Below are 27,561 nucleotides of genomic sequence, written 5' to 3'. Positions count from 1 at the left end.
CCTCCTTGGAAAATTTTCTTATGAACGCCTCCAAACCAGGGGTGCCTGAGCTAGATTTTAAAGCTATAAAGGAGTTTCATTGTATTTTTAAAACCTTTTTAATGGTGTATTTGGATAATGACATAATCGACCCCTTTTCCACCTTTTATGATGTGCAGGTGTTAAGTTGCTTTTTACATGTGGAAAAGTTAGCCTGCATTTGTTTTTAAATGCAGCTATTAAAGCATTTTTGTATTCTCCATCAATGAAAATTTTCAGTGTGAACAAATGACGAGTCATAAACCAATTGAGTGCTTATTTTCTGTAGATCTTAGCAATATTTATAAACCAACCACAAAAAGTTTATACATCAAGATGGTAAATTTCCATAAAGACTGCAAGTTAATCTTTTCCCACTGTCGCTGTTCCGAGTGCAATGCTTGTGACATTGATAGAATATGGACACTAGGCAACTGGTAGAAGAAAAACAAATCCATTCTGATTGAAAAAATTCAGGTACATTAGCCATTTGTTGTTTTATGGTGGACAGTTTCCTCTTAATGTTTATTGTTATTTGTTGGCAAAATAAAAGTGCCTTAAGTTAAAAGTTTGTTTTGAGATCCATTAAAGAAATCAGTATCAGTTCATGATGCAATGATTTACAAGTCTTTTTTTTTTTTGCATGTCCATTGTAAATTTAATACTGTAAATGTATTCAAATCCATTTACATGCCTATGGCTGCCTTTGATTAAAACTTCTTCCAAAAAATAAACTCTGTCCAGATGTTGACTTTGTTTAGTTTTACTTCCTATCATATGACTCGAATGTAAGTTGTTGCAGAATCACTCCCGAGTGCATTCCTTGCCGTGCATTTATATATCCCGGAATCTGAGGTCTGGGGATTCTGAATGACAAGGGTACCCTGTGGGTAAAGCACCTCACGTCTATATGTCCGTCCTTCACTGCCTGTTGAGAGCAGGGAGTGGTCAGGCATCTCCCATGTGACTTGTGGCTTGGGGACTCCCAGGGCCACACAGTGGAGCTGGAAGGCGGCTCCTGTCCTTGTGAGGATGCTCCTGGGTGGGCGACTTGTAATTCGGGGAGGGTAGGCTATAACCATGACTGGCACAGTGATCAGTGCATGCCCGGCACTGTTTTGAGCCTTACAAACGTAGTTTCCTCTGTCATAAGCTGTTGCTGCTTTGATAACTAAGGTGCCATTTTCATGCAATATGTATTTCCCATTAATTTGAGGCCTATCTAGTACATAACCACTGGGTAAGGTCCATTTGATGCTTGGCTTAGGGACTCCGTCAGACACGCAGTGTAGTGACACAGATTCTCCACTGACACTTTTAACCATTCCAAGGGCATACGTAAGAATAACTGGCTTCTGGCCAATTTCTAATATGATCAGTTTCTCAATGTATCCGACTTTATTTCTGGCAGCACACCGGTATTTTCCCGCATCGTTCCGAGTCGTTCTATGAATGATGAAAGAACCGTTGCTTGCTACCAGATACTGAGAATCGCGTGGCCCATTGGAAAACTGTGTGCCATTTGGTAGGATCCAGATTATTTCCGGTGGGGGGTTCCCATCCACAGAGCAATTCAATGCTGTGACCTTTCCGAGCTGGCCAACTACCCTTTCATTGAATGGATTTCTGAACGTCGGTCTTCGCAGCATTTCCAGGACTTGGAGCTGTACCACCAACACGCTCTCTCCGCCCTCATTCCGAGCCACGCAGGTAAAATCCGCCGCATCGGAAGGCCTCACGTTCCTGATTTCCAAGGTTCCATTTTTATGGACTGTGACCCTTCCTCCGTGGTGCGGGGCTGTGAGGAAAATGTTGTCTGGCATGATCCACATGACTTGAGGAGGGGGTGTCCCTTCGGCTTTGCAGTCCAGGTGCTTCTTGGAGTGTCTCACAGCCGTGACTCTAAGGACTGTTTTGTTTGTATACAGGCCGTTGATTAACGGAGGCTGAGCGACAACATCCAGTTTGTACATTTTGCTGTCATCCCCTCTGGGATTTCGGGCTACACACACGTACTTTCCAGAGTCAAGCGGTTGTGCTTTGTGGATGGACAGAGACCCGTTGGTGTGGTATGTGTACCTACCGTAGGAGAATGAGATCATGTCGTTGGATGGCAGAAACCAAAATATCTGTGGTTTCGGCTCCCCAATGACCTCACAGTCAAGGACGGCTGTGTCTCCAGCTTTGACTCTTGTGCTGGTCTTGTAACCCTGCCTTATCCGCGGGGCTGCTGTGATCACTGTGAGGTGCACCCTCATCTGGTCTTTGCCCAGAGTGTTCTGCGCATAGCAAGTGTAATCTCCTTCTTCTGCGATCCCAACCTTGTTGAAGTACAAGGTTCCATTGTGGAAAAGGGTGTACCTCTTGGTCCTGCGGCTGCTGTCATCTGCTTGCATTGCATTGTTGATCATTGTTCCGTCAGGCAGGCTCCAGGAGATCTCGGGCACTGGGGAGCCAGAAGCTTTGCAGTCAACTTGGAAATCCTTGCCATAGGGGACTTGCTTCCTGAAATGCTGCTTGTGGTCAATTTTGGCAGGTGTCAGCGTTAGGCTGACATGCATCAGGATCAGATCATCTCCCAGTTTGTTTCTTGCCACACACAAGTAGTCTCCGCCATCTTTTTCTGTAACTGATTGAATGAACAGGGATCCATTTGGGTACACGTGGATTCGGCTGCCCATTCTAAGGAGAAAAAAGGTTGACATCAGTGTGTGTTGGCCATTAGAAATGGTCTTTACATGGGCTTAGTGGCCCTCCATGGCTTTATCAAGGCATGATTAACAACAGTGAATATATTTGAGGTGGTCAGTGTGCTGTTTTGATTTATGTAGACTTTTTGAAATGATCGACACAGTCAAGCCAAATAGCATATCCACCCCTCAGCCTTTGCTTGCGAGTTACAGGGAATTTGCCCTGTCTTCTGAAACATCTGCAGAAACATGAAGTCACCTTACTGCACATGTATCACTTAGTGCAAGCAAGCAGTATTTCTTGGTGGACTTCAAAGCAATCTGCTTGACACAGATTTTTTTTTTCAAAGTTTTAATGCTAAGGAGAATGCTACAAACACTGGATTCCCAGACAAGACTTCCTTGAACATGTTACATATCAAAACTTGCAAGTCCACAAAAATGATCGTTCTGTGATAGATTAGTAAAGGAAAAAACTTTCATACAAATTTGCTTGCTCAGAAAATATATGGAAAATAGGGCGACTAAGGGGTACAAGTGTGCAGTTGTGTGGGGAGAACAACTTCTAATGTATAGCACAGTAGGGGAGCTGTGGTTGACAACAGTTAAATATGTATTTCAAAATAGCTAATAAGGTTTTGAATGTTCCCAAAGCAATGAGATGGATATGCTAATTAACTTGCTGTCATTGTTGGGTGTGTGTAAGGTCATACAGTATACCCCACAAACATGTAGTTATGTGTCATTTAAAATTTTAAACAGGAGTGGGCATTTGGAATGCCTGCATCCGTACTACAGTGCCTGGTGTTGGAGTCCCACAGTCTGCTCTCCTGCTTCCTGCTGTTGCACATTTTGGGAGGCAGCAGGTGATGGTTCAAGTACTTGGGCCCCTGACACCAATACAGGAGACCTCTATTGGTTTCATGTTCTTGATTTTGGCCTGGCTGTGCCCAGGTTGTTGTGAGCATTTGGGAGAGTAAACTAGTGTATGGGATATCTTTTTTTTTTTTGTCTCCCTGCCTTTAAATATATATTTCATTTTTATTTTTTAGAATTTACTTATTTGAAGATGGGAGAGAGGGTAAAGGGGAGAGATCTCTTCCATTTGTTGGTTCATTCTCCAAAAGGCCTCAGTGGCAAGGCTTGGACCAGGTAAAAGCCAGGACACAGGAGCTCCTTCAGGTGTCTCCCACATGATGGCTGGGGCCTAAGTACTTCTGCTGCCTTCCCAGGCAGCTTAGCAGGGAACTGGATTGGAAGCAGAACAGCTGGGATTAGAACCTGAAAAGTTTGAGTACCTCTAATCCCAAATGAGAAATGCTCTAAAACTGAGCATAATATTGGTGCTGAAAACATTTCTGATTTTGGATTTTCAGAGTAGGAATGCTCAACCAAATATACCAACATTCCAAAATCCAATCAAATGCAAAATTGGAAACCCTTCTGATCTCAAACATTTCAGATAATGGATATATAATCAGTAATAACAGTCATTGAATAATTTGGCTAGAAAATGACTTATGCTTGACCATAGAGAATAGCAATGTTAGACTCAATAGAAGCTGACTGCTCTGTGGGCAGCTGCAAAGTGATTTCTTCATGAGGTTGAATTGCATGCACACATCCTGCTATTACCATTTTGAACCACCAGATGGCAGATATTTCCTGGTAAAATTTTTTTCAGAAAGCACTGGCTATTGAAGTAGTGCTAAAAGTGTGATCAAGAATGCTGAGAGTTGAAAATCGGTGTATATTGTTGTTATGTTTTGGTAACATGAAGTAAATGGGTGATAGAATTTTGGAGGAAAGGACTCTTTCACAGTATACCTGCTGTCCAGACAGTCTCATTTATAATCTGCAGCAAACATACCATAAAATATTGTAGAGAAATGTTTAACAGGTGCTTGTGTCTGCCTTTTAATTTTCATTTTTCAGGCATTGAAGGAATTTCCTTGGCATTTAAACAAAGGTAAAGTCACGGAAGCACTTCATAAAGGAGATGGAAACTGGCAGTTGCTTTGACCTGATTTTTTAAATATTGGAGCAGTTTTCCCACCTTATATAAGTACAAGTGAAAAATAGTATTTAGAGAAGTTTAATAACTTGCCTTAAATTCACAGAGCTGATTCCTAAACCCCTGAGTTTGTTTAGCAACCACATTACCTGCTATTACTCTTTTCTAATGCATGTTAATTTGGCTGCACATTAAAATAAGTTGTGCATTTTAAAATAAAACTCATGCTGGGATTCCACCTCCAGAATTTTTTGCGTGTGTGTGGAAAATTTGGCGAGGGACCAGGACTCAAACTTTCCGGGGCCGGCACTGTGGCACAGCAGGTTAACGCCCTGGCTTGAAGCGCCAGCACACCGTGTGGGTGCTGATTCGAGTCCCAGCTGCTCCACTTCCCATCCTGCTCTCTGCTATGGCCTGGGAAAGCAGTGGAAGATGGCCTAGGTCCTTGTGCCCCTGTGGGAGACCTGGAAGAAGCTCATGATTCCTGGCTTTGGATTGCCACAGCTCTGGCCATTGTGGCCAATTGGGGAGTGAACCATCAGATGGAAGGCCTCTCTCTCTGCCTTTCCTTCTCTCTGTGTAACTCTTTCAAATAAATAAATAAATCTTTTTTAAAACTTTCCTGCAGGACTGTCACATGCAACTAAATCTCAGTGCCACTGTCCTCAATGCAGCTCCTCCATTATCTGCATCAGATTCAGGTAGTACTGAATTTATAGTTCATAATTCTTAGCTTCACTTTCCAGAGATTGAGTCAATAGGTTAGGACTGAGATTTAGAAACCTGTTGCTTAACAAAGTTCCCAGGTAACTGATGAGCAATTGAGACCAGACTCAAATTCTAGTGCACACCAAGATGACTTGGGTGAGTATCATACCCATGTACTGTGGGATTTATTTTAAAAGTATTTCAGAAACTAGCAGTGGCCTTCAGTATGAATGAAATGCATAAATAACTAGAAGGTAAAAACATGAGAGACACTGATATTGTAAGATATTTGGTTGCTTGTCAAAAACAGGACTTTCTGATTCAACAGGATCATGGGCAATGTTGATGCTACTTGTGGAGGAAATACTTCCTGAGAACCCTGACATCAAGTTATAGCCCACTACAGCCCTATGCAACCGGAGGTTGCAATGTATTAGAATTTTAGCTCATTCCTTCTACAAATTGATATTTCCAAGAGAGTGAATATACTTTTGAAAGAAGTTTCGCTTAGTTTTCCCTAAGTAAAAGAAAATTCTTTACAAAGATTAGAACAGAAAAGTACTTCAGCCATCCAAAGCCCTATTCTTGGGCCTCACATCTGAGAGGGCTACACGGTCTTCATGGAAAACAAGTTAGTTTTTACTGCAGGGCTGGTATCGTGGCGTGGTAGGTTAAGCTGCTGCCTGTGATGGCAGCATCCCTTATCAGAGGCTGGTTTGAGTCCCACCTGCTCTGCTTCCTGCCTAGCTTCCTGCTAATGTGCCTGGAAAGACAGAAGATGGCCCAAGTGCTTGGACTCCTGCCACCCATGTGGCAGACAGGTTGGAGTTCCAGGCTCCTAGCCCTGACCATGGTGGCCATTTGGAGAGTAAGCCAGTGGATGGAAGACATCTTTGTTTGTCTGTGGCTGCCTTTCTCTCTCTCTCTTCCCTCTGTCAAATAAATAAATCTCCAAAGACAGGTAATGTGAATTTTCCATGAGCTTTTTTGAAGCACCTTCATGATTCCCCCATTAAACTGGTTTTCACGTGCAGATTCTCACCCAGCAGTTATCAAGGACTAACACTTTGCACCTGGAAGCTCCCAGGTCTGACAGAAACAGGCTTCTAGATGAGAGAGAACAGCTTTGCACTGAAAGCGAGGTAATGGCCAAAGTAGTGGAGCAGAGCAGCAGGGCGCTGAATGCAGGACCAGAAGAAAGAAAATTGAGAAAGTTTTTGATGATTCGCGTGACAAACACTTTGGTTATTTGGGGCATGGTGGGGTGGACCTACAGTTCAAACTTTAAAAGTGAAGAAGCAGGAATAGTAAGTGTTTGGAAATAAAAGGGACTTTTTCCTTTCTATTGACAATCTTTTTTTTTTTTTTTTTAACAGGCAGAGTGGATAGTGAGAGAGAGAGACAGACAGAGAGAAAGGTCTTCCTTTTTGCCGTTGGTTCACCCTCCAATGGCCGCTGCTGCTGGCACATTGTGCTGATCCGAAGCCAGGAGCCAGGTGCTTCTCCTGGTCTCCCGTGGGGTGCAGGGCCCAAGCACTTGGGCCATCCTCCACTGCCTTCCCGGGCCATAGCAGAGAGCTGGCCTGGAAGAGGGGCAACCGGGATAGAATCCGGCGCCCCAACCGGGACTAGAACCTGGTGTGCCAGCGCCGCAAGGTGGAGGATTAGCCTGTTAAGCCATGGTACCAGCCTCTATTGACAATCTAAAAAGCATTAAGTGAAAATTATTGTTTTTTAGTAGGTTGGCTACAAAAAAGTTACTGAAGCTTTCCATTCACAACTATGTTACATTTCATGGTAAAAATACAGTACTTGCACCTCTGGTGGGTGCACTATAGTATTTGGGACCTTATGCAGTCTCTTTGTCTCTTCCATAGTAAGACCTTATTTTTCTTTTTAAAATGTTTTTAATAGTTTGTGTTCCATAAGGATTTTCCCAAGACAAAATAGAAACAGCCTAATTTCTTTGTGATTTAATTTTTAGAAATTTTCTGAAATATTTGATCAAGACTTATTCTAAGATGTTAACACATTTTAGAATGCTTTGTAGAATTCCTCTACACTGACTTTTTTAGACATTATAGTTTTTCATACTATCTGATAAAATATTTCCATGTTCAAAAATAGACTTTACAACACCCAGTAAATGTTTTGGTCTTGGCTTCACAACCTAAATTTTGGATTGTATCTGTTATTTCCATTGCAAATGTGATGTTTTCAACACTGCTAGTACATGTTTCAGATTGGGTAGTGAAAATTGCATTCAAAATTCCCTAGTATAATGAGTGGTCTCTGGGTAAATAAGAATTCCACAGTACATGGGCATGATTTATTATAAATGCATTAATTTCAATAACTGGAACTGGCTTTCATAATTAATGAAATGCTTATAACAACTAGAAGGCAAAAAAATATGGTGCTGATATTGTGAAATGCTCAAATTAAATGTATAGTAGATCTAACAAAGATCTGGTTTCTGAAGTTCATGTTGCATAGCTCAACATTTTAGAATTTTAAATTGAATTTCAGTGTAACATTTGGCCAGGTAGTTTTGTTGACATTTGAAAAACTTGGTACCTAGAAATTGACATTTACTTTTAAGTTAAAAAAAATCACAAATTAAATTCATTAACATATTCATATTAACTCATGAAAGTATGTATTTTGACACTAAAAATGTGTTATTTAACTTCTATCAGTGAATATAAATTTGTAAGACATATAATTTTTCAACATGAAAATTTCCTATAAGTGAATAAAAAAGTGCACAAAATGGAAAACCACTGTATAAATGACACACATGTAAAACAAACTAATTATTGTTTTCCAAGGAGGAGGCATAATCTATGGAAAACGAACATAAATATTAATATGCTTCTAAGAGTATCCTAGAGAAAGAATGCATGTGTGTTTATGCAGCAGGGTGAAGGAGCTCCTGAATATATTCCATGATTAAGACCTCAGTGTTGTAGGGCCGGCACCGTGGCTCACTTGGTTAATCCTCTGCCTGCGGCGCCAGCATCCCATGTGGGTGCCAGGTTCTAGTCTCAGTTGCTCCTCTTCCAGTCCAGCTCTCTGCTGTGGCCTGGGAGGGCAGTGGAGGATGGCCCAAGTGTTTGGGCTCCTGTACCCACATGGGAGACCAGGAGGAAGCACCTGGCTCCTGGCTTCGGATTGGCGCAGTGCCAACCGTAGGGGCCATTTGTGGGGTGTACCAATGGACACCCCACAAAGTTATAGACAGTCTCTCTCACTGTCTATAACTCTACCTATCAAATTAAAAAAAAAAAACCTCAGTGTTGTAACTTTAATAAAGTGCTTTACAGTGTTAGAAAAGAGGAAGTTAAATTTCAGTGTTATTAAAGTTTAAAATATAGGAGACCCTAAGAGTGATACAATGGAGTGTGTCCCTCCAGAACCTTGACTGCATTGCAAGGATTTTCTTTTTGATATATAAATTATGAATATATTTACATGGTTATTTTAGTGTCACAAATGTGAAGCAAATGAGATTTATATTCTTTTAACTATAGACTCAGGAAGCTGCCCCCTTGAGTACAGTGTGTGAGTAGACTGGTTTTTACATGCAAATGATCTGATAAGGAGTAGGTTTCTTTAGAGAAGATTGCCTTTATGTAGAGTCTCTGCTCCCTAAACTGCTAGCCTTGCTCTATCACTTTTCCCATTTCATAACTCATACAGTTAAATATATACAGTGGATAATTTCAACTCAACAGTGCGGGTTTACCTGTGCCATTGGTCGACAACAGCCTTGGATGGTAACCTCCAAATTATTTTGGGTCTGGGTTCTCCTGTGGCTGAGCAGTTCAGTAGCAATTTGTCCCCAAAATTCACCTGGGTCCATTTCTGGGATGCAACTTCTATCCTGGGGATGGTGTCTCGCTCTTCCACTGTAAGTATAACCACTCTCCTCTCTGAGCCAGTGGAACTGGTAGCAATACATTCGTACATGCCCCTGTCTGAAGAGCCTATGTTTCTTATATGCAGAGTCCCATTTGAATATAAGAACCATTTGGAATTAGTAAAGTGCAATGGTTTCACTGTAGTACCATCAGAGAGGACCCAGTGGACACTGGGCTGAGGGGTTCCTTTGGCGGTGCAGGGCAGTTTCAAACTTTCACCCCAAGCCCCTGCAATGACTTGCCTCTTTTGCTCTAGAATCACAGGTGGAGCTGCAATGACTTGCATCTTTACCAGTAGTGAATCCTGGCCAACTGCATTGCTGGCTATGCATTGGTAAAAGCCACGGTCATAAACGCTGACACTGTGGATGACCAGTGTTCCATCAGGTGTCACTAAGGCCTGTCTGTTTCCCTCAGATTCTGAGACTACTGTTTGGTTTGCAAGTATCCAGGAAATCGTAGGGCTTGGCCTGCCTTCCGCTCTGCATTTCAGTTCCACGGTGCTTCCAGAATGAAGTGTGATCTCTTTGGTGCGTTTCTCCAGGATCCTGGGGGCATAGGAGACCACAGACAAAGTGACATGAAGGTGGTCTGTCCCAAGTGGATTGGATGCTGAGCACAGGTACTGTCCACGGTCCTGAATGTCCACCCTTTGGATGAAGAGGGTGCCATTGGGTAGCACCTGGAACCTGCTGTTCTGTTTTCTCTTTGAAAGTTCAAGTCCTAGTAAGAAAAGATTTATAGCCATAGGTCATCAAAGTTTAAACAGAAAACATACAGTTATCTTTTTGTTAGGCTATTGAGCATAAATGCATTGAAATTAAAATTAGGCCACCTAGTAGTCAGATTTCTAAAATTCTTGGATTTTATACACAAAACTTAAAAGCCAGTGGTTCAACACAATGACCTCCTTTTTCAAGTCATATTTATCTGTTTTCAAAGAACTTCAAGATCTACTCTTAATTAAGGTGTTTTTAAAAGTATGCAAATATCAAATGAGAATATTAACAGTGTCTTACTTTGAAAAAATATTGAAACTGGTGTTGATTCCTCAGATGTGCACCCTGGAAACCTAGCAGCATCTTTTGCTAGTTTTGTAATTAAAGAAGATGAAGTATAAAGACATAGTTTCAAGTACCTGAAGAGACTCTGGTCCAGTGGATGGTGGGAAGGGGGTTCCCACTAGCTTCACAGGGAAGAAAGGCATCTGAGTTAGCTGAAACTGTAAAACTTGCAGCTTTCCCTCCAACTATTCTGGGCTTTTCAAATACATTCCTAGACAGAGAGTCAGAGGGAAGGAGTTTAGAAGTTGTTAGTTTTTGAATGGGTTTCATATCAAAGCCAGTTTTCTTTGCATTCTTCTGTCTATCCCAACTGGAAGTATGAGGGGTGGACTGTGGCAAGCCTAGAGTGGGAAGCATGCTTAATGTAGGATTTTTGCTGCCTTCAACAATTTCTGGCAAGGGAGAGGTAGTCCATTTCGAATTCTGTGGTGTCACTGTTACCAGTGCCGGCATAGGAGTAGTATTTAACAGATTAGAGTAGGTAAAGTGAGCGGTTCCAATCGCAAACTTGGCTTTTGCAGGAGCCTCAAGAGATGAGGTAACCTCTGCAGCTAATTGCTGTGGATTGGTATTGTACTGTGTGGATTCATGAGGCTTGATCACTGCATTCGTCGACGTCTCAGAAATGGGAACTGCCACTTTGTCAGTAACTGTACTTTGCATAAAGGCAGGGGAGGTGGGAATTGGCATTACAGTAGCACTGCTGCTCTGGAATGGCGGCACAGTTGAGTGTCTCGTGATTGTTTTCCTAGTTGTGGTAATCTTGTGTGATTTACTGGACAGAGTTGTTTCAGAAGCAATTGTGCCCCTCAAAGTCCGAGGACTCTCTAGGGGGAGTTCTTCAATTACATCTGTCAAATTAAGAGTTCTTGAAGGAAGACCAGTTGTACTTGAAATTCCCTTGGTGTTTTCTAGAGAAGAATGAGTGGAAGCAGAGACATTGGGTTTGATTAAACTCTTGGCTGTGTTTGGAACAGGAGGTGTCAGATCAGTGGATGTAGTGAAACCAGAACTCTGGCCTGGAGCGATGTTTGGGTCTTTCCTATTCTGAGGCCCCTTTTTCCTTTTTAATTTTTGTACCCTTGGTCCAACTGTTTGGGTTTTATACATCATTACAGGTGCAGGGGCAGTAGTCAGAGGTGCCAGTGTGTCCATTTTTACTGATAGGAAGCTCGCTGTACTTGAGGCTATGCTTGTGGTGCTAGGAAGTATAGGGTAAAAAGGTGGGAAGGGCAGCTCCTTCACTGTAGGGAGACTTTGGGGACTGTGTATTTCCACGGTTTGGTGGTGAGTTGTGGGCAGTGTTACAGATGGAATTTGCATGAGACTTGTTGAGAGTGTTGTGAAGTAGGAGGGGGCAATTGGATCAGTGGGTAAAGCAGGAGATGTTTTAGGAAGCATCATGACCGTGTTTTCAAAACCGTGTTTATGCAGATTCCTTGATCTCTCTTTTTGGTTATGGTTATTTACAAAGATGTGATGCCAGGGAAATTTCCTTCTTGATAATCTCGTAATGGCCATAGAAGCAGGCATCGGTGGTTTGGTGATGGATTCTGAAGGTGGCAATAGAATCATTGAATCTCTTTTAGCTTCACCGATGTTAGACACACCAGAGTCACTCACATCTGTTTTAAAACTCTTTTCCATAGATAAAGATGTTGGGGTATAAGTCGTTCCTGTATCAGTTGGAGTCACCTGGGTATGTTCAGCACTGAAATATTTTATGGTGGGTGCTGTTTTCTCAGTACCCACATGCAGTGTGTTCTCAGATAGTAATGATGAGTTCTGGACAAGAGCTGTAGATTCTCCTGACGTGGCTCTGGCAATGTCCGCTTGGGGGAGGGTGCTAGGAGAACTTAAAAGATACAATGCTGTTGGAGGAGTAGTATGGCTCCTTCTGGGAGGACAGGAGGGACACACCACATTGAACTCTGGGGCCAAAAATGCAGTAGTGTTTTCTTCAGAATAACCTCTGGATGTTGGCCTGCCGAATCTATGCCGCCGGAGCACTGGAGTCCTATATGGACTGATAACTCGCCCCCTGACCCAAATTTTCCTCCGTCTTCCAAAGCGTCTGGTCAGAGGAATGTTAGTTGTACTATTTCTAGGACTCTGAGAATGAGCAGCAGTGTACGGATCTGAAGGAAGCTTGGAAGTGCTAAGCTGTTGAGTAGGGTGAAGGTAGAACACATCGGTGCTGGACTCACCGATGCCCGTCATCGATGTCTGCTGACCACTTGTGGCAGTTTCTGGTGCTAAGAATATGTCTGCTTTGTCATTATTACTATCATGCATTTTGATGTGGGTGTCTTTGATCACAGTCCTTACTGTTATTGGGATTGCGCTTTGGAAATGCTCTTTTATTCCAATCTGATCAGTATCATGAACTTTGTTTGTTCCAGGTAGCAGTGAAAAAATAATGGATGAATTTTGGTTGTTTGTGCCTTTCATTGCACTTGATGTAGTTGGGCTTATATGCTTTGATCGTGCTGTGGTTTTAACAGCATTAGATAGTCTGAAATCCATAGGTTTTACAGATGGTAGTATTTGTGGACTTGGAACTGGGGAGACTTCAGTGCCAGAAGGCATACTTGTCATGGAGCTATGAGACGTTCTGGAGTCAGCAGTCACCATCCTGGCTGGAGCAGTGGAAGCTTTGGCTGCCAAGACCTTAAGTTCCTCCTCTGGAGGGAGCCTGCCTGAAGAGTCGTCTTCCTCGCCAGGTACTTTCGAGAATTGGGTGACAGCCGGGGGTGGCCTTACTGTGGTCATTTCTCTTTGTTCTGGCACAGCATTCTTTTTCACTTTCTCCATGAGTGCTGCCCAGCGTTGTGGGTCGATTCTCTGAGCAGAGGGAGGGAAGTGCCTCCTGTGTTCCCTGAACCGGCGGCGTGTGGAATCTCCGTGCCACCGCTGTGTTAACTCCCGATTGTTGTGTCTTTTCCTTGCACTTGAGAATTGTTTTCCAACCCCGGGCCTCTCTGGAGCAGATGTAGGGAGCTGCATAGCTGGTGACTCCTGAGGATGGGCAACGGGATTGGACTCATCATGTCCCGATCCATCTGCTTCCGCATCATGTTCCACTCGCCTTTGTCCTTTTACTTTGACTGAAACTTGGAAAATCAAAAAATCGACCCCAGATGGGTTGGCAGCTATACAACGATAGCGTCCTTGGTCTTTTTGGGTGACCTGTACTATTCTTAGTGTATCATTATTAAGAATTTGCTTTTCTTTTGAGGACTCAGAGAGCACAGTGTTTCCTGGAAGAATCCAGCTAGTAGAGGCATCTGGGATGCCATTAGAAACACATGGAAGATCTAGTGTTTCACCACTGAAAACTGTGTGATGAATGGCATCTCCATGATAAACTTCTGCAGAGGTGTCTACCACGGTTATCCTGTAGGTAAGAACATCTGCATCACCGTAATTAGTGCTTATGCAGTGGTACAGGCCTGTGTCGGAAGTGTCGGCCATCTGGAGCTCCAGTTTTCCATTTTTGTCTATGAGGATTCGTCCATCCTCACTAACATAAGGAGCTCTCACTTTACTCCCATCAGCCAGAAGCCACTCCAAATGTGGGGTGGGATCTCCTTGGCCTGGGCAGTCCAGGTCAATGGTCCCACCCACCAAAACAGTGTGTTCCAGCTTAGTATTGTTATCCCTTGAAATCATGGTCCATTTGTGTTTCACTGGCCTCATCTCTGCCCTGGGTAGAGTGACTTGGGCATCACTCGAGTACTGGATCTGTAAGGTACTGAGTGTGGTGGCAATCCTGTTCAGTTGCAAGGAAATTCGGTCTTGCATTAACCAAGAGGGCTCTGCACTGAGGTCAACCTCTATGTTGGTAAAAATGTCTTCAGATTTAGGAGCCATCTGTTTATATTTGTAGCAGAGCTGTGGTGTTTCCCTGAGCACATGGCTCCTTTCAAGAACCAGAGGAGAATCACTGTATAAAGCCAGAAGTTGCCACACTGGCTGAATGTGACTGTGATCGAGGTTGCACACCAGAGATGCTGAAAAGGATATATTTAATCTGATGTGGTCATTGTCTTTTGTGACTGCAATGGGTGATGTCCTTGTGGGCTTTTGGATACTGCAGTCCATGTTAGCTTCATTTCCAGACTGGTCTGTCATATTCAAAGCCAGAGAGCCAAAGGGTGCCATGAAATCGTGGGGAGAGATGGACGCAGGAGGGATGTCTTCCAGAATAGTATGGTTCTTTGATTTCAGGAATGGGTCAATAGTTGGCTTGGCACACAGGAAAGCTGCTGCTGGGACCACAGCAAAGGGCTTGCCTTTAGAGGTCCTGGGGTTAGTGCACAGGGGACACTGCTGTGCACTGGAAGGACTTCTGTCTTTTTTGCATTTTATTACATCTAGGAAAGATCACAATTGAATCATTATGAATTAACATTTGAAGTTTTTAAAGAAATAGTTTGTTAGAAATTTTAATCTTTAATTCTAAGTTGTTTATAATCGACAGATGCCCATGTTCTTTGTCTTTGAATTTTTTTCAGAAATAAAGTCCACATGTCCTGCTACAACATAAAATGCATAGGCATGGGACTGCATTTTTCTTTTTCAGTGTTTTATCTCTCACACATAGAAAATGTCTGATATATATTTGATACTCAGTAAACATTAGTTGAGTAAGTCAGTCCATATTTAGGGAAATGAAATCCCATGCTTAGGTTTTTCACTTATTAATAGCATTTTAGTTCCACTTCTTCACTCATCATCCTATTTAATAAACATCAACCTATTTAATAAACAGTCATTTATCAGCTCTTGCATAGACTTGAACCCAAGTTTCTTTCCATGATCCCAAAGAACACTGACTAATACACAAAATACTATGGACTGGTCCAGGAATCGGATGGATGCAGGAGAAAATGAAACAGGTAGAAGAATTAGTAGGATGTGAGGATTGATTGACATGAAGGGTGACTGAAAGAAGACTCAGGTTTGTGACTTTGGTTACTGCAAGACTAGGTTAAATTGGGAGGGGACACAACCCTTGGGTCAGCCCATTAAAAATCTGATACTCTGATGAAGCCAGAAGTTTATAAATCTTCTAGCATTGGGATTAGCCTTTGTACTTTTAAGGTATTGGATACCTCGTACTTGGGTATTTAAAAATACTGCTTTGATGAGCCTACTTTAAATGACTGATCACAAGTGTACTTCATAAGAAGTACAGAGTTTTCCCTTGCACAAGATTTCATGCCCTTCCATATAGTAGCTTCCCCCTCATGCACTGGACATAGCACACAAGAGAAGCACTGTACTTCCTACAAGAGCTAATAGGCCAGAGCAGTTAGACATGCAAATCACCTCCTTACACATGCACATTTTCTCTCACAAATTTCAGAAAATATTCTGACCAAGGACTTCAAACCCGTCAGTGTGTACAAGAGCTCCCCATCCTCTTATCTTTGGTTTTAGTTACCAAGGTTAACTGTGCTCAAAATTTTTTAAGTGGCAAATTCAAATTGTGCACCATTCTGTATACTGTGATGCAATCTCATGCCCTCCACCTCACCTGAAGTATGAATCGTCCCTTTGTCCACATAATTACTCATGTTGTGTACCCTACCTGTCAGTTAGTGACTTGCGGTATCACAGTGCTGTGTTCAGGGACATAATGACAAAGAGTAGTTGTAAAGTGTTGCCTTTACTTGAAAAGGTGAAAGGGAAAAAACCCACATGCTGAGATTGCAAAATCTAGACTAAGAATGATTTTTCTACCCTTAAAGTTGTGTCAGTGTTGCCATTGCACCTTTAGCTACAAAATCACAGGTACAGAGTTAAGATGGAAAAGACATAAAACTGTATACGTGTTTGGAACTCTCTATGGTTTTAAGCTTCTGCCAGGGTTTTGGAATGTAACTCTGCAGTTAAGGGTGAACAACTGTACTTCAGTGTGACAGATGATGTCACAGGCATTTGGCCAATCAGTATTCTTCAGCAGATTTTATGGTCTTAATTCATTCAAAGCTGCAAAGCTTTGTGCCATCATAAGAAGCTCCTTTCAATCTCCCACTTACCAACAAGCTATACCTACTATCAAAGCACCCTGGCTCAACCCCTACCAAACCAGAAAGCCTAGCAGACTTCTGGCTTCATTATACCTCACATCACTGTATGTTTATTATTGCTTACGCCTGGGCCAATGTTAGCAGGCCTTTGACATCCATTATTAAATCTGATCATATCACCTCCATTCATAGCAGTCTCATAACATGCCTTCCAGTCTTAAACCATGGAATGCCCTGTGCATCTCTGGCCTATCTAACATGCCTTCTCCCATTAATGCATTACAACTTACTACTCCAGGACCCAATCTGAACTGCTCTTGGAGACTTTCTGCTTCACTCTCTCCTATCTTACCTCCCTTTGCCTTTCTCTAGTTGGCGGTCTTCCACCAGACCATAAGCTCTGTTCTTGTCTAGCCATATGTTCTCAGCTCTGACCAAGGGATGCTTAGGAAGGAATGATGGAGAAGACTGGGCAGCCTGTTTTTTTGTTTTGTTTTTAAAGATGTTAGAGTCACAGAGAGAGAGGGAGAAACAGGTCCTCAATCCACTGGTTCACTGCAACAGCTGGAGTTTGGCCAAGTTGAAGGTAAGAGCCAGGAGTTTTTTTCAGGCCTCCCACATGGGTGGTTTTACCTGCTACTCTGCAACACTAGCCCCTATATTTAAATTGAAATCTCTCAAAATTGAAGATGTTTTATAGTAGCAGTTGGCAGTCTTAATACAACTGTCATTGCCTGTATATAACTTCAAATATTGTCCCAACTGTTTAATTTTCAATTGTGTCACATGCATTGTTGATATTACATATATTAAGTTTCCTACTTTCATTAAGATTACACTCTGGGATGAAAATAAGGTTGTTGTATATTTGGAAATTATGTAAATAACATCAGGACATAAATTTAATATTGATACAACAAATGTTTGTCATACAAATGGCCATAAATTCATATTTTATAGAAAAGTAACAACTAGAGCTCTGTAGAACCAAAGAGTGAAAGATACCCCCAAATATATGAAGGAGTGTGACATTTGACCCTGAAATATGTGCAAAAGGATTGCTTAGTACATGCCTAGTGAGGCAACTGTTGGTGTGAGAAGCTGTCAATCTCCTAGAATAGATGAAAAACATTTCAGAGCATAAGAGATTGATGTGATTGATTCATGGGTTTTACAGGATTATCCTGCACATCTCAGTCAAAGCAATACTTATTTAGATTCAACTAAATGGCATATGTGCATATGTAGGTGCAAAAAATATATACAAGGCATCTTCAGGAAGTTCATGAAAATGCCTATTATGGAAAAAATACACATGGACTTCAAAGTTGTTGCACCAAAATAAAATTTTTTAAAAATGTTCTTGAGGGCCAGTGCCGTGGCTCACTAGGCTAATCCTCTGCCTGTGGCGTCGGCATCCCATATGGGTGGCCAGGTTCTAGTCTCAGTTGCTCCTCTTCCAGTCCAGCTCTCTGCTGTGGCCCGGGAGGGCAGTGGAGGATGACCCAAGTGGTTGGGCCCCTGCACCCACATGAGAGACCAGGAAGAAGCACCTGGCTCCTGGTTTCGGATCGGCACAGCGCTAGCCATAGCGGCCATTTGGGGAGTGAACCAATGGAAGGAAGTCTTTTCTCTCTAACTCTACCTGTGAAATAAAAAATATGTTCTTGGAAAAGGTAAGTTTATTTTTTGCTTATTTGAAATAGGCAGATCTCCTGTTCACTGGTTAAATCCCCATATATCCACAACAGCCAGGGTTGAGCCATGCTGAGGCCAACAGCCAGGAATACAATCACTTGAGCCATCATCTCCTGCCTCCCAGGGCGCACATTATCAGGAAGTTAGAATACGGTGGATGTGAGACTTGATCTTAGGCCATCTCAAGCTGGAGTTTAGCCATTGCCTCCGATGCCCATCACTCCAGGAACTTTTTGAAGTACCCTCATATGTAGAAAAGTTTGGGATGTAGTAAGACCACCAATATCTAGGAGCAGGTGTTTATCCTAGTGGTTAAGACAGCTGCATCCCACACTGGAGTACTTGGGTTCTATTCTTGGCTCTAGTTCTTGGCTCTAGTCTCCTGCCAATGCAGACCTCTGGAGGCAGCAGTAATGGTTTAAGTAATTGGGTTGCTGCCACCAAAGTAGGAGGAGTAGATTGAATTCCCAGCTCCTGGCCTTGGTCCCAGCCCAGCTGTAGATGCTGTGAACATTTGGGAAGTGAAGCAGTGGAAATAAATTCTCTCTTTCTGTGCCTTTCAAATACATAAAATAAAACAATGACCATATGTATCTAGTGGCTGGATAGTAGACTCAATTACATTATATCAAAATGACTATATAATAAACACTGAGTTCAACAACAACAAAATTTGAGTACTTACTGTGCTCCAGACATATGCCAGGGATAAATTAGACCGAGGAAAGGCAACATCTAATATACTGAATATAATAAAATATTGTCCATTTGAGAATAGAAGTGCAAGCAAACTGATGGAATGTATATTCTGATGTGGCTGAGGTAGGTGGGGGGCAGGCAGTGGTAAAACAGTGGTGAATTAGCCTGTGGTGTGTCTGGGATGGGAAAGGATCTAATGGTTGAAGAGCTAGGAAAGGAGGCTGAGGATGAGCCAACACCACAGGAGGAGGACCTGGTATGTGGGCTGAGGAGCCCCAACTTTATTCTCTGGCCCCTGAGTTTAAGTTGGCAAACCCTTAGCTTAGAGTGTGAAAGAGTTGCCTCGTGGACCACAGGTCTCTAATGTAACTACTTCACTCTGCCACAGTAGCAAGAACACAGCCAGTGAAAATATATAAGGATTCCTTATCACTGAGACTTCATCTTCTCTCCATCTAAACCACTTTGGCCTTCCCACTTACGATAAAAACATTCTATTTAATTAGGACAAAGAATTAAGCAAATACAGATACCTGGCTTCTCCTGTATCCAGTCAGACAACCATTTTAAGTGGCAGTCACAGGTCCATGGATTCCCATGCAGATATAGGCTTTCCAGGTCTGGCATAGAGGAGACCATCTCACGGGGGAGGGAGGTCAGGAAGTTATCAGACAAGTAGAGGTACTTGATGAAAGACACTTTAAATACCCGGAGGTAGTGCATAGAGACAAATGTATCTGGATGAAGCTTGGTGAGCCGATTTCCTTCCAAGTGGACCAGGCGGAGCAAGGTGAGTCCAACAAACACCTCTGGGTTTATAAACTCAATATTGTTGTGGTCCATATGCAACCGTGTCAAGCTCCTGAGGCCATAAAAAGTATCTTTCTGAAGTTTTTGGACTTTGTTATAGCTCATTTTTAAGACCTAAGAGTAAAAAGATGAACACATTTGTTTTGTCAGAGATTTTCACAAAATGGAAAAGTATCTCAAGTTGTGATTAATCCAATGCAATCTCTATGTCTTGTTGGGATCCTTACTCTAGCAAATTAAATGTGACAAAAATATGGAAATTCAAACCTTCATGAACACTTGCTGGTATTAAGAAACTGTTGCTAAAAATTACAATGATAGTGTAGTTATTTTTAAAAAATCCCTTAACTTTGAGATACACATTGAAGTATATACAGGTAAAACATTATGAAAACTTGGGTTTCAGAACAATTCAGAGTGGAGAATGGAGGTGCAGGTGAGACATCTGTTCTATGTTGAGAACTACTGAAATTGGGTGATGATATACTGGGGTTCACCATACCATAGTCCTCCCTTTACACAGAGGATATCTAAGATCTGAAGTAGAAGCCTGGATACTACTGAGCCTTAAACAATAAGTTTATCTTGGTACAAAAATTTTGAAATCCTGCATCGTGTTTTCATCATTTTTCATAATATGCATTTCTATAAACTTTCTGAAGATTCCTTGTACCCATGGATTTCAAACTTCTTACACCAAAATAAATATCTTGTAACTTCATTTCCATGAAGTTTTTAATGTTCTATCCTACATACATACCTACCTTTTGTAAAGTTCAATTTATAAACTAGGCACTAACAGATTAACAATAGAAAAATATAATAAACATTATGAATGAACATAATGATGTGGTTTCTCAAACTAATTTACCAAAGCATGCTGTATTTTCAGATCTTGACTGCAATTACCTGAAACTGTGGAAAGCAAAAGTTTATTCTAATTTTATATAAGACTGAAAACTTCCATAATGTTTTAAGGTATCATAGTATTTTAAGTAGACTTAAGATTTCTTGAACCTGAATTTTTCATTAAATAATATGAGATGTCTTCAAAAATTCATGGAAAATGCATATTATGGAAGAAGTGTGGATTTTAAAATTTTTACACCAATATAAACTTACTTTTAATTCCATTTCCACTTTTGGAAGCACCCTCATATGATGGTTTTAGTTTTTTCCTTTAATAGCTTTTTTGAAATATAATTCATATACTATAAGATTAACCTTTATAATGTACATAATTCATTGGTATTTAGTATGTTCTTGGAGTTATACAACTGTCTCCACTAAGTTTATAAAATTTTCATCAACCCAAATAAAAAGTGACGGCCATTAACACTCATTTCCTCCTACCTCCTAGCCTTGGGCAACCACTAACTTACATTTTGTTTCTATGGATTTGCTGATTCTGATAATTTTATACAAATGGAATCATATCATATGTGACCTTTTGTGTCTGGCTTCTTTCACTGATTGAATGTTTTCAAGACCCATTCTTCAGGTCTTGCATATGTTAGCCCTTCCCGTCTTTTTTCTTACTGAATAGTAGTCCATTAAATGTACCACATTTGGTTTATTCATTCCTCAGCTGGTGGACATTTGGGGTTATTATGAATAATATGATTAATTTACTTTGAGTTGAGATTCAAATAATTCTGACTATTTCAATAGTGCTTGGGTATTCCAAACCCTTTAAACATACGTTTTCTGCCAAAAATAGAAATGCTATTAAAGATAATGATTTCTCATTATATTTTCCTGTTTTTGCCTAAGGTATCATCTGTGTCAAAGATGATTTTCTGGCATGCCAAATTTCCTAATAAACAAAGAAATATTGGCAACATACTGTATTGCATGGTGAATTTTGTGACATTGCTTTCTGATTTAAAATCAGAAATGGTTGTACTTGTCCTGAATAGTAGTTTTCCTTATTTTTCTTTTTAATTTAATAGACACCATGTATTATGGTTTAGCTTTTGGAAAGCTTCAAGTCCTATTTAGTAGCAGACATAACTATCTCTATGTACATACTTGTCTGTAGTTGCTTTATTACATCACTTTTACTTTCTCATAATTCTTACAATAATGTATGCATTTGTGGGAGTCCCTACAACATAAATTTTTGAACAAGTGATTGAAATAAATAAGTAAAGCTACCCACTGTTGGTGGGAATGCAAACTGGTAAAGCCACTATGGAAGTCAGTCTGGAGATTCCTCAGAAACCTGAATATAACCCTACCATACAACCCAGCATCCCACTCCTTGGAATTTACCCAAAGGAAATTAAATTGACAAACAAAAAAGCTGCCTGCACCTTAATGTTTGTTGCAGCTCAATTCACAATAGCTAAGACCTGGAATCATCCTAAATGCCCATCAACAGTAGACTGGATAAAGAAATTATGGGACATGCACTCTATAGAATACTATACAGCAGTAAAAAAAAAAAAAAACAATGAAATCTGGTCATTTACAACAAAATGGAAGAATCTGGAACCCATCAAGCTGAGTGAATTAAGCCAGTCCCAGAGGGACAAATATCATATGTTCTCCCTGATCGGTGACAACTAACCGAGCACCAAAAAGGAAACCTATTGAAGTGAAATGGACACTATGAGAAACGGTGACTTGATCAGCCCTTGCCCTGACTGTTGATGAACAACTTAATACTTTGTCCCTTTTAGTATTTTGTTTTGTTCTACTTAATAGTATTGGTTGAACTCTTTAATCAACACACAATTATTCTTAGGTGTTTAAACTTAACTGAAAAGTGATCCCTGTTAAATATAAGAGTGGGAATAAGAGAGGGAGGAGATGTACAATTTGGGACATGCTCAATCAGACTTGCCCCAAATGATGGAGTTAGAAATGTGCCAGGGGATTCCAATTCAATCCCATTAAGGTGGCATGTACCAATGCCATCTTACTAGTCAAAGTGATCAAGTTCAGTTCACAACTGATCATATTGATAAGTCTGAGTCAAAGGGATCACATAAACAAGACTAGTGTCTACTAATACTATCTGATAGAATTAAAAAGGGAGAGAACAATCCAACATGGGAAGTGGCATACACAGCAGACTCATAGAATGGTAGATGTCCTAAACAGCTCTCTGGCCTCATCGGATCTGGCTGAAGAGCCCATGAGAGTATTTTAGGCATGGAAAGCCAAGACACTTTGGCAAAAAAAAAAAACAAAAAACAAAAAACAAACAAACCTAAATGTAAGATCTCTGCAAGTGAGATCCCAGTGGAAAGAATGGGCCATCAAAGAAGGAGGTACCTTTCTCAGAAGGGAGGAGAGAACTTCCACTTTGACTATGACCCTGTCTAAATAAGATCAGAGTCAGCGAACTCAAAAGGCCTCCATAGCCTTGGCAACTCACGATAAGAGCCTAGGGTGATTACTGACGCCATAAACAAGAGTGTCAATTTGCTAAGTCAACAACAGGAGTTACTGTGCACTTACTCTCCATGTAGGATCTCTGTCCTTAATGTGTTGTCCAATGTGAATTAATGCTATAACTAGTACTCAAACAGTACTTTACACTTTGTGTTTCTGTGTGGGTGCAAACTGTTTAAATCTTTAATATATACTAAATTGATCTTCTGTATATAAAGATAATAAAAAATGAATCTTGATGTGAATGGGGTGGGAGGGAAGTTATGGTGGGGGTAGCCACTGTAATCCAAAAGCTGTACTTTGGAAATTTATATTTGTTAAGTAAAAGTTAAAAAAAAATAAGTAAAGCTAAAAGTAGATCAATTTATAGAAAGCTAACATGTTTAACAAGGCCATTATTTTTTAGCGTCCACATTATATTTCCTGATAAAAGTCTGCTTCTAGTCATGTTTAGGATTAAAAAGGTTTAGTCATCCCTGAGTTTTGATTTTTGTCTTCCTATGAGCCTGAGGTCTGAGAGACTTGTCTCCCAACTTTCTTTTCCTCAATTCCACATTACATTAAAAAAACATTCACTTAATTGACTTTCTCCCTTGCTGTCTGTTTCTAAATAAAGAATGTCTATTTTGGGTTCTGCAGGAATGGGTATCTTTTCAAGACAGTCACAGGCCCCCATCACCTTCTCCCTCCGATCTCACCTGCAAGGCCTGCAAGTCTGAGAAGGTCTTATCAGCGATCGTGCGGATGCCATTGCTGTGCAGCATCAGCAACTCCAGTTTGCTCAGGCCAGAGAAGTCGGCTTCCGTCAACCTAACTAAGCTGTTGTACCTGAAATAAAAATGTAATTCGAGGCATTAGATGAGTCAGCCACATGTCGCAGCAAAAACACACACAAAGCCCAAGGCCTCTCTTGGTGTGCTCTGAGGAGATAATTAAATGCTTGAAATCCACCAGTTTCTACAGAAGGTTCACCCCCTAAGCAACCCTTCCCGGGTCAGTTACAATGGCCCCTTCTCATTCCTGGAGCTTGTCACACTCATTTTCCAGCCTTCAGGTACGTGCTGTTCTTTCCAGTTGCAATGCCCTTGACTCTACACTTTTCTGTGAACACTAAAACCCAGCCCCTCACTCTCTGGGGTGGGATCACTGCATCAGTAGCGGTTAAGAAACCTGGGCTCCATCCAGAGTCAATGTTTGGGCCTCTGGTTTAGGGGAGGTGGGTAGTCATGAGACCCCAGGTGAAAATCAGCAAACCATGCCTCAGTTTCTTCATCTGAAAAAAACATAGATAATAGAATCCACTCCTATGGAGTAATGAGAATTAAATGAATGAACACCAATAGAGTGTTCATCCTGATGGTAGCACATAGTGAGCACTCATGTTAGCTGTTGTTATTAGTGATCATTACCAGGGCACTTCACATGTGCTCTAGAGCAGTTCGGCACTTCACATGTGCTCTAGAGCAGTTTTTACCACATCATATCGATTATGCATCTGTCTTATGCATCTGTCTTCTCCCCTTCCACTATACTTGGAGCTTACAGAAGTGAATAATGGCTTTTGTTCATTGTTGCATCCCCAGTGCCAACCACTGTGCCCACCACATGGTGGGTGCTCTATGCTGTCAAAGCACACACTTCTGCATGAACCTTGAAAACACAGTCACCCTTTGGCATATTTAATCAGGCCTGCATTTAGGCAACTTTAATTGCCCTGTCATCTCTTATGATAGAATCCTTGTTATTGACAGGAGCCATATTTTTTAGGAAAAAAAAAAAAAGCTGGAATTAAGTTTCCCTCCAATGATAGGCTTTCCAATCTACCAAGAAAGCTTTCAAGTTCTGGGAGAAATTTCTCCTAGCAAAGGATTTCTGGGAATAACTTCCTTGTTGTCCTCAATAAACTACAATTTTCATGAACTCATTTCAGAAGAAAACCATTGTGAAATAATTGTTCATCTCTCAGTCATGGGTGCTTTCCCAATGTAAGAAGGGGATAAGCCAGGGACCCACACACCCGAAGTTGATGCGCTCCACGTTGGGAGGGATGTTGTCCGGGATGAAAGCCAGGTACCGGAATGTGCAGTGCACTTCTGTAGGCACATAGCAGGCACAGCGGCGAGGACAGGCCTTGCCCCCAGGGGTGGCCACCAAGCAAATGACACCGAAGGAGACCAGCAAGCAGGTGACACCATTGCCTTTCACCTTCATCCTGAAAGATCATCACACCTCAGAGTTAGAAATAGGGCCCAAGAAAAGTCCCAGGACACCACACGGTGACTGTGGGAAGCTGGGAGATCTTGCAAGTGGCCAATTTCATTCATATCTTTTGTGGTAGAACATGCTCCTTACAAAACCATAATATGTGCTGGCCTCACACTGAGCTTTCTAATCATGTGGATTGTTCACTGTTGTGAAAATCTCTTCACGGTGTCTCACGTTTTAATAGGAAGCATCAATTCTTACTAATCAGGGAGGGATTCATTAAAGGGAAGCTGGAGACAATAATGACCTATTCTGACACCGGATACACATAATACAGTTTAGTGTCCTATTTATACGTTAGTTCTTTCAGAGTAACTTTCAAAACACTGATTATAAAAGTAGTAACAAGTGCATTATAGCCTTGGAAACTAAATTAGAAAAAAACTATTTGCAATAGCATGATTCAGACACAATAATTAACATTTTACTGTATGCTCTAGTCTTGAATGTGTAGTTAAACTTATGCACACAATATATGTGTATGTATATGCTTAGTTTTATAAAAACATGAGCTTAAATGTTTTATAAACATCTATAAATGATTTTTCATTTTCATTCAAAAACCTTAAGGTCTATAATAATCCTGTAGCAGGGTGAATAAATTATTTCTAACACGTCATCAAGTCCTTGCCAGAAAAGACACATTGGACACTTCACTGCCAAGTACTGACCACAAGCAACAGTCACCAGTGGAGAGGCCGGGAACCCTGGATCTGTGCCACAGTGGCCACACTGCCCCCCGGCAGGCATGATACTGTCTGCTTAGAACATCCTTTTTTCTCATTTCTTGGTCCCTCCTCCTGCTCATGTCTGCCAGGAGAGCGGGGGAAGCATAACCAAGTAAGCAATACGCTCAGCTTGTTAGGAAAATGATATCTGTTCCCCACATGTGGGGCAAGCCCAGGGATGCAAACCCGATTTCCTCCCGAAACTCAGAACATACAGGGCTTACAATAATACCTTCTTTATGCTTTTATAAGTAAAATGACCCACATCATTTATAAACCTCAACGTCCCTTGGAATACAAGTGTTTCTTGTGGATTCTACCAGCAACAATCCTTTAGTTGTAAACTATTAGGAGTAACACAGATGCTAAATTGTTGACCCGCGTGCACGCACACACACGGGAGAGAGAGGGAGGGGGAGAAAGAAAGAGAGGAATTGCTATGAAAGTTTAGCCCAAATTACAGTTTATTGTAGGATGGATCACATGAGTTCTTTGGAAGCAGCACTTTCACCTTGTTGTCATTAGATAATCTAAGAAAGAAATGGTAGGATGACAGTACTTCTGGGTTCAACCAGAAAATAGAAGTTACTGGTATGCCCACATGAAAGTTATTTAATAGAGAATCCAAAGTATGAAGGAACATATGGATAGTGGATTCACACAAACTCAAAGGCAAAACAATGCAATGATGAAACAGGAGCTGACAATACCTGAACTCTTCTCTCTCGGTCCCGAATCCTCTTGTGACATAGGGAAGAGACAGAAAATCCTCCAAGGAATTGGAAAACTGTGTCCAAACCCGAGTGAGGCGAAGTTCGTTGTTCCCACAGTGAGCCAGTAGCTTAGTGTCTTGGCTTGCAGCTCAGGAGTGACGCTCTCCAGAGAGCCGGGGAGGCACTTCCACGGCTGCAGAGCGCGCTAACCCACACCAATCCAGTCCAGAAACTTCCTGATGATTAACGAGGGCTGTGGTGATGGTGGTGGTACAGAAACCAAAGGCAGTTGCTTCCACTGTGGGCTTCAGTTCTCAGAGTCCTCACTTACATGTACACCCATCACTCCGCTTTGCTCCCAGACTCCAGAAGTTTCTCCTCAGATTGTCTTTTTGTGGACACATCTGTCACCTGTGGCTACGGTCAGGGTCTACGCCCTAGTGCTTACCTTTCATCCGCTTCCTTTTTTCTGCCTGGCAACAATCAGTTGCTGAAGAAGCAACTTTCTTCTGTTTGCTTTCGTCGCTCCTCCCCTTCCGAGCGCCCTCCCCTCACTCCCAACCACCCGGATCTGGATTCCCCCCGCACCACCCCGCTCCTCGCCTGCCCGCCTCGCCCCAGCAGCTGCTCGCTCCATTCCCACGCCCAGACCCGGTCCGCAGCCACGGCTCCCAGCCTTTTCCCGGGAAGCGATTGGCCCAGCCGCTCACCTCTTGGCCCTGGTGACCAATGGGCTTGAGCCGCCAGCGCCTAGGTCCAGAGCGCGGGGAGTGAAGGCGGCGAGGTGCGGT

The 27,561-nt window shown here is 41.8% G+C and overlaps 1 protein-coding gene across 2 annotated transcripts; it reads right to left on the bottom strand.

Annotated features, from left to right (window-relative positions):
• Positions 1 to 9: 9 nt before the first annotated feature.
• On the bottom strand, positions 10 to 27,561 carry IGSF10 (immunoglobulin superfamily member 10). 2 transcript variants are annotated; one of them, XM_062213016.1, is made up of 7 exons: positions 27,481 to 27,561; positions 25,082 to 25,276; positions 23,763 to 23,892; positions 19,386 to 19,776; positions 10,492 to 14,793; positions 9,179 to 10,076; positions 10 to 2,700 (listed from the first exon to the last, which is right to left on the bottom strand). In XM_062213016.1, exons 2-7 carry the CDS (start codon positions 25,273 to 25,275, stop codon positions 792 to 794), a joined length of 7,824 nt encoding a protein of 2,607 aa, XP_062069000.1. In that variant the 5' UTR covers position 25,276; positions 27,481 to 27,561; the 3' UTR covers positions 10 to 791. The 2 variants fall into 2 exon arrangements, with proteins under 2 accessions (XP_062069000.1, XP_062068992.1); XM_062213008.1 differs by lacking the exon at positions 27,481 to 27,561 and adding an exon at positions 26,768 to 27,286.

The sequence above is a fragment of the Lepus europaeus genome, chromosome 2, assembly GCF_033115175.1.
Source record: "Lepus europaeus isolate LE1 chromosome 2, mLepTim1.pri, whole genome shotgun sequence".
Taxonomy (NCBI): domain Eukaryota; kingdom Metazoa; phylum Chordata; class Mammalia; order Lagomorpha; family Leporidae; genus Lepus; species Lepus europaeus.
Note: the sequence above shows the minus strand (reverse complement) of the source record. Positions and strands in the feature narration are given on the sequence as shown.

What these genes read in the sequence shown, in the direction of transcription:
- IGSF10 (XM_062213016.1), bottom strand. Translation starts at nt 25,275, where the DNA reads ATGAAGGTGAAAGGCAATGGTGTCACCTGCTTGCTGGTCTCCTTCGGT. An exon ending in GTGGAGCGCATCAACTTCGG is followed by an intron (nt 23,893 to 25,081) that starts GTGTGTGGGTCC and finishes TTTTTATTTCAG; the next exon opens with GTACAACAGCTTAGTTAGGT. An exon ending in GTTGTCGACCAATGGCACAG is followed by an intron (nt 2,701 to 9,178) that starts GTAAACCCGCAC and finishes TTTTCTCCTTAG; the next exon opens with AATGGGCAGCCGAATCCACG.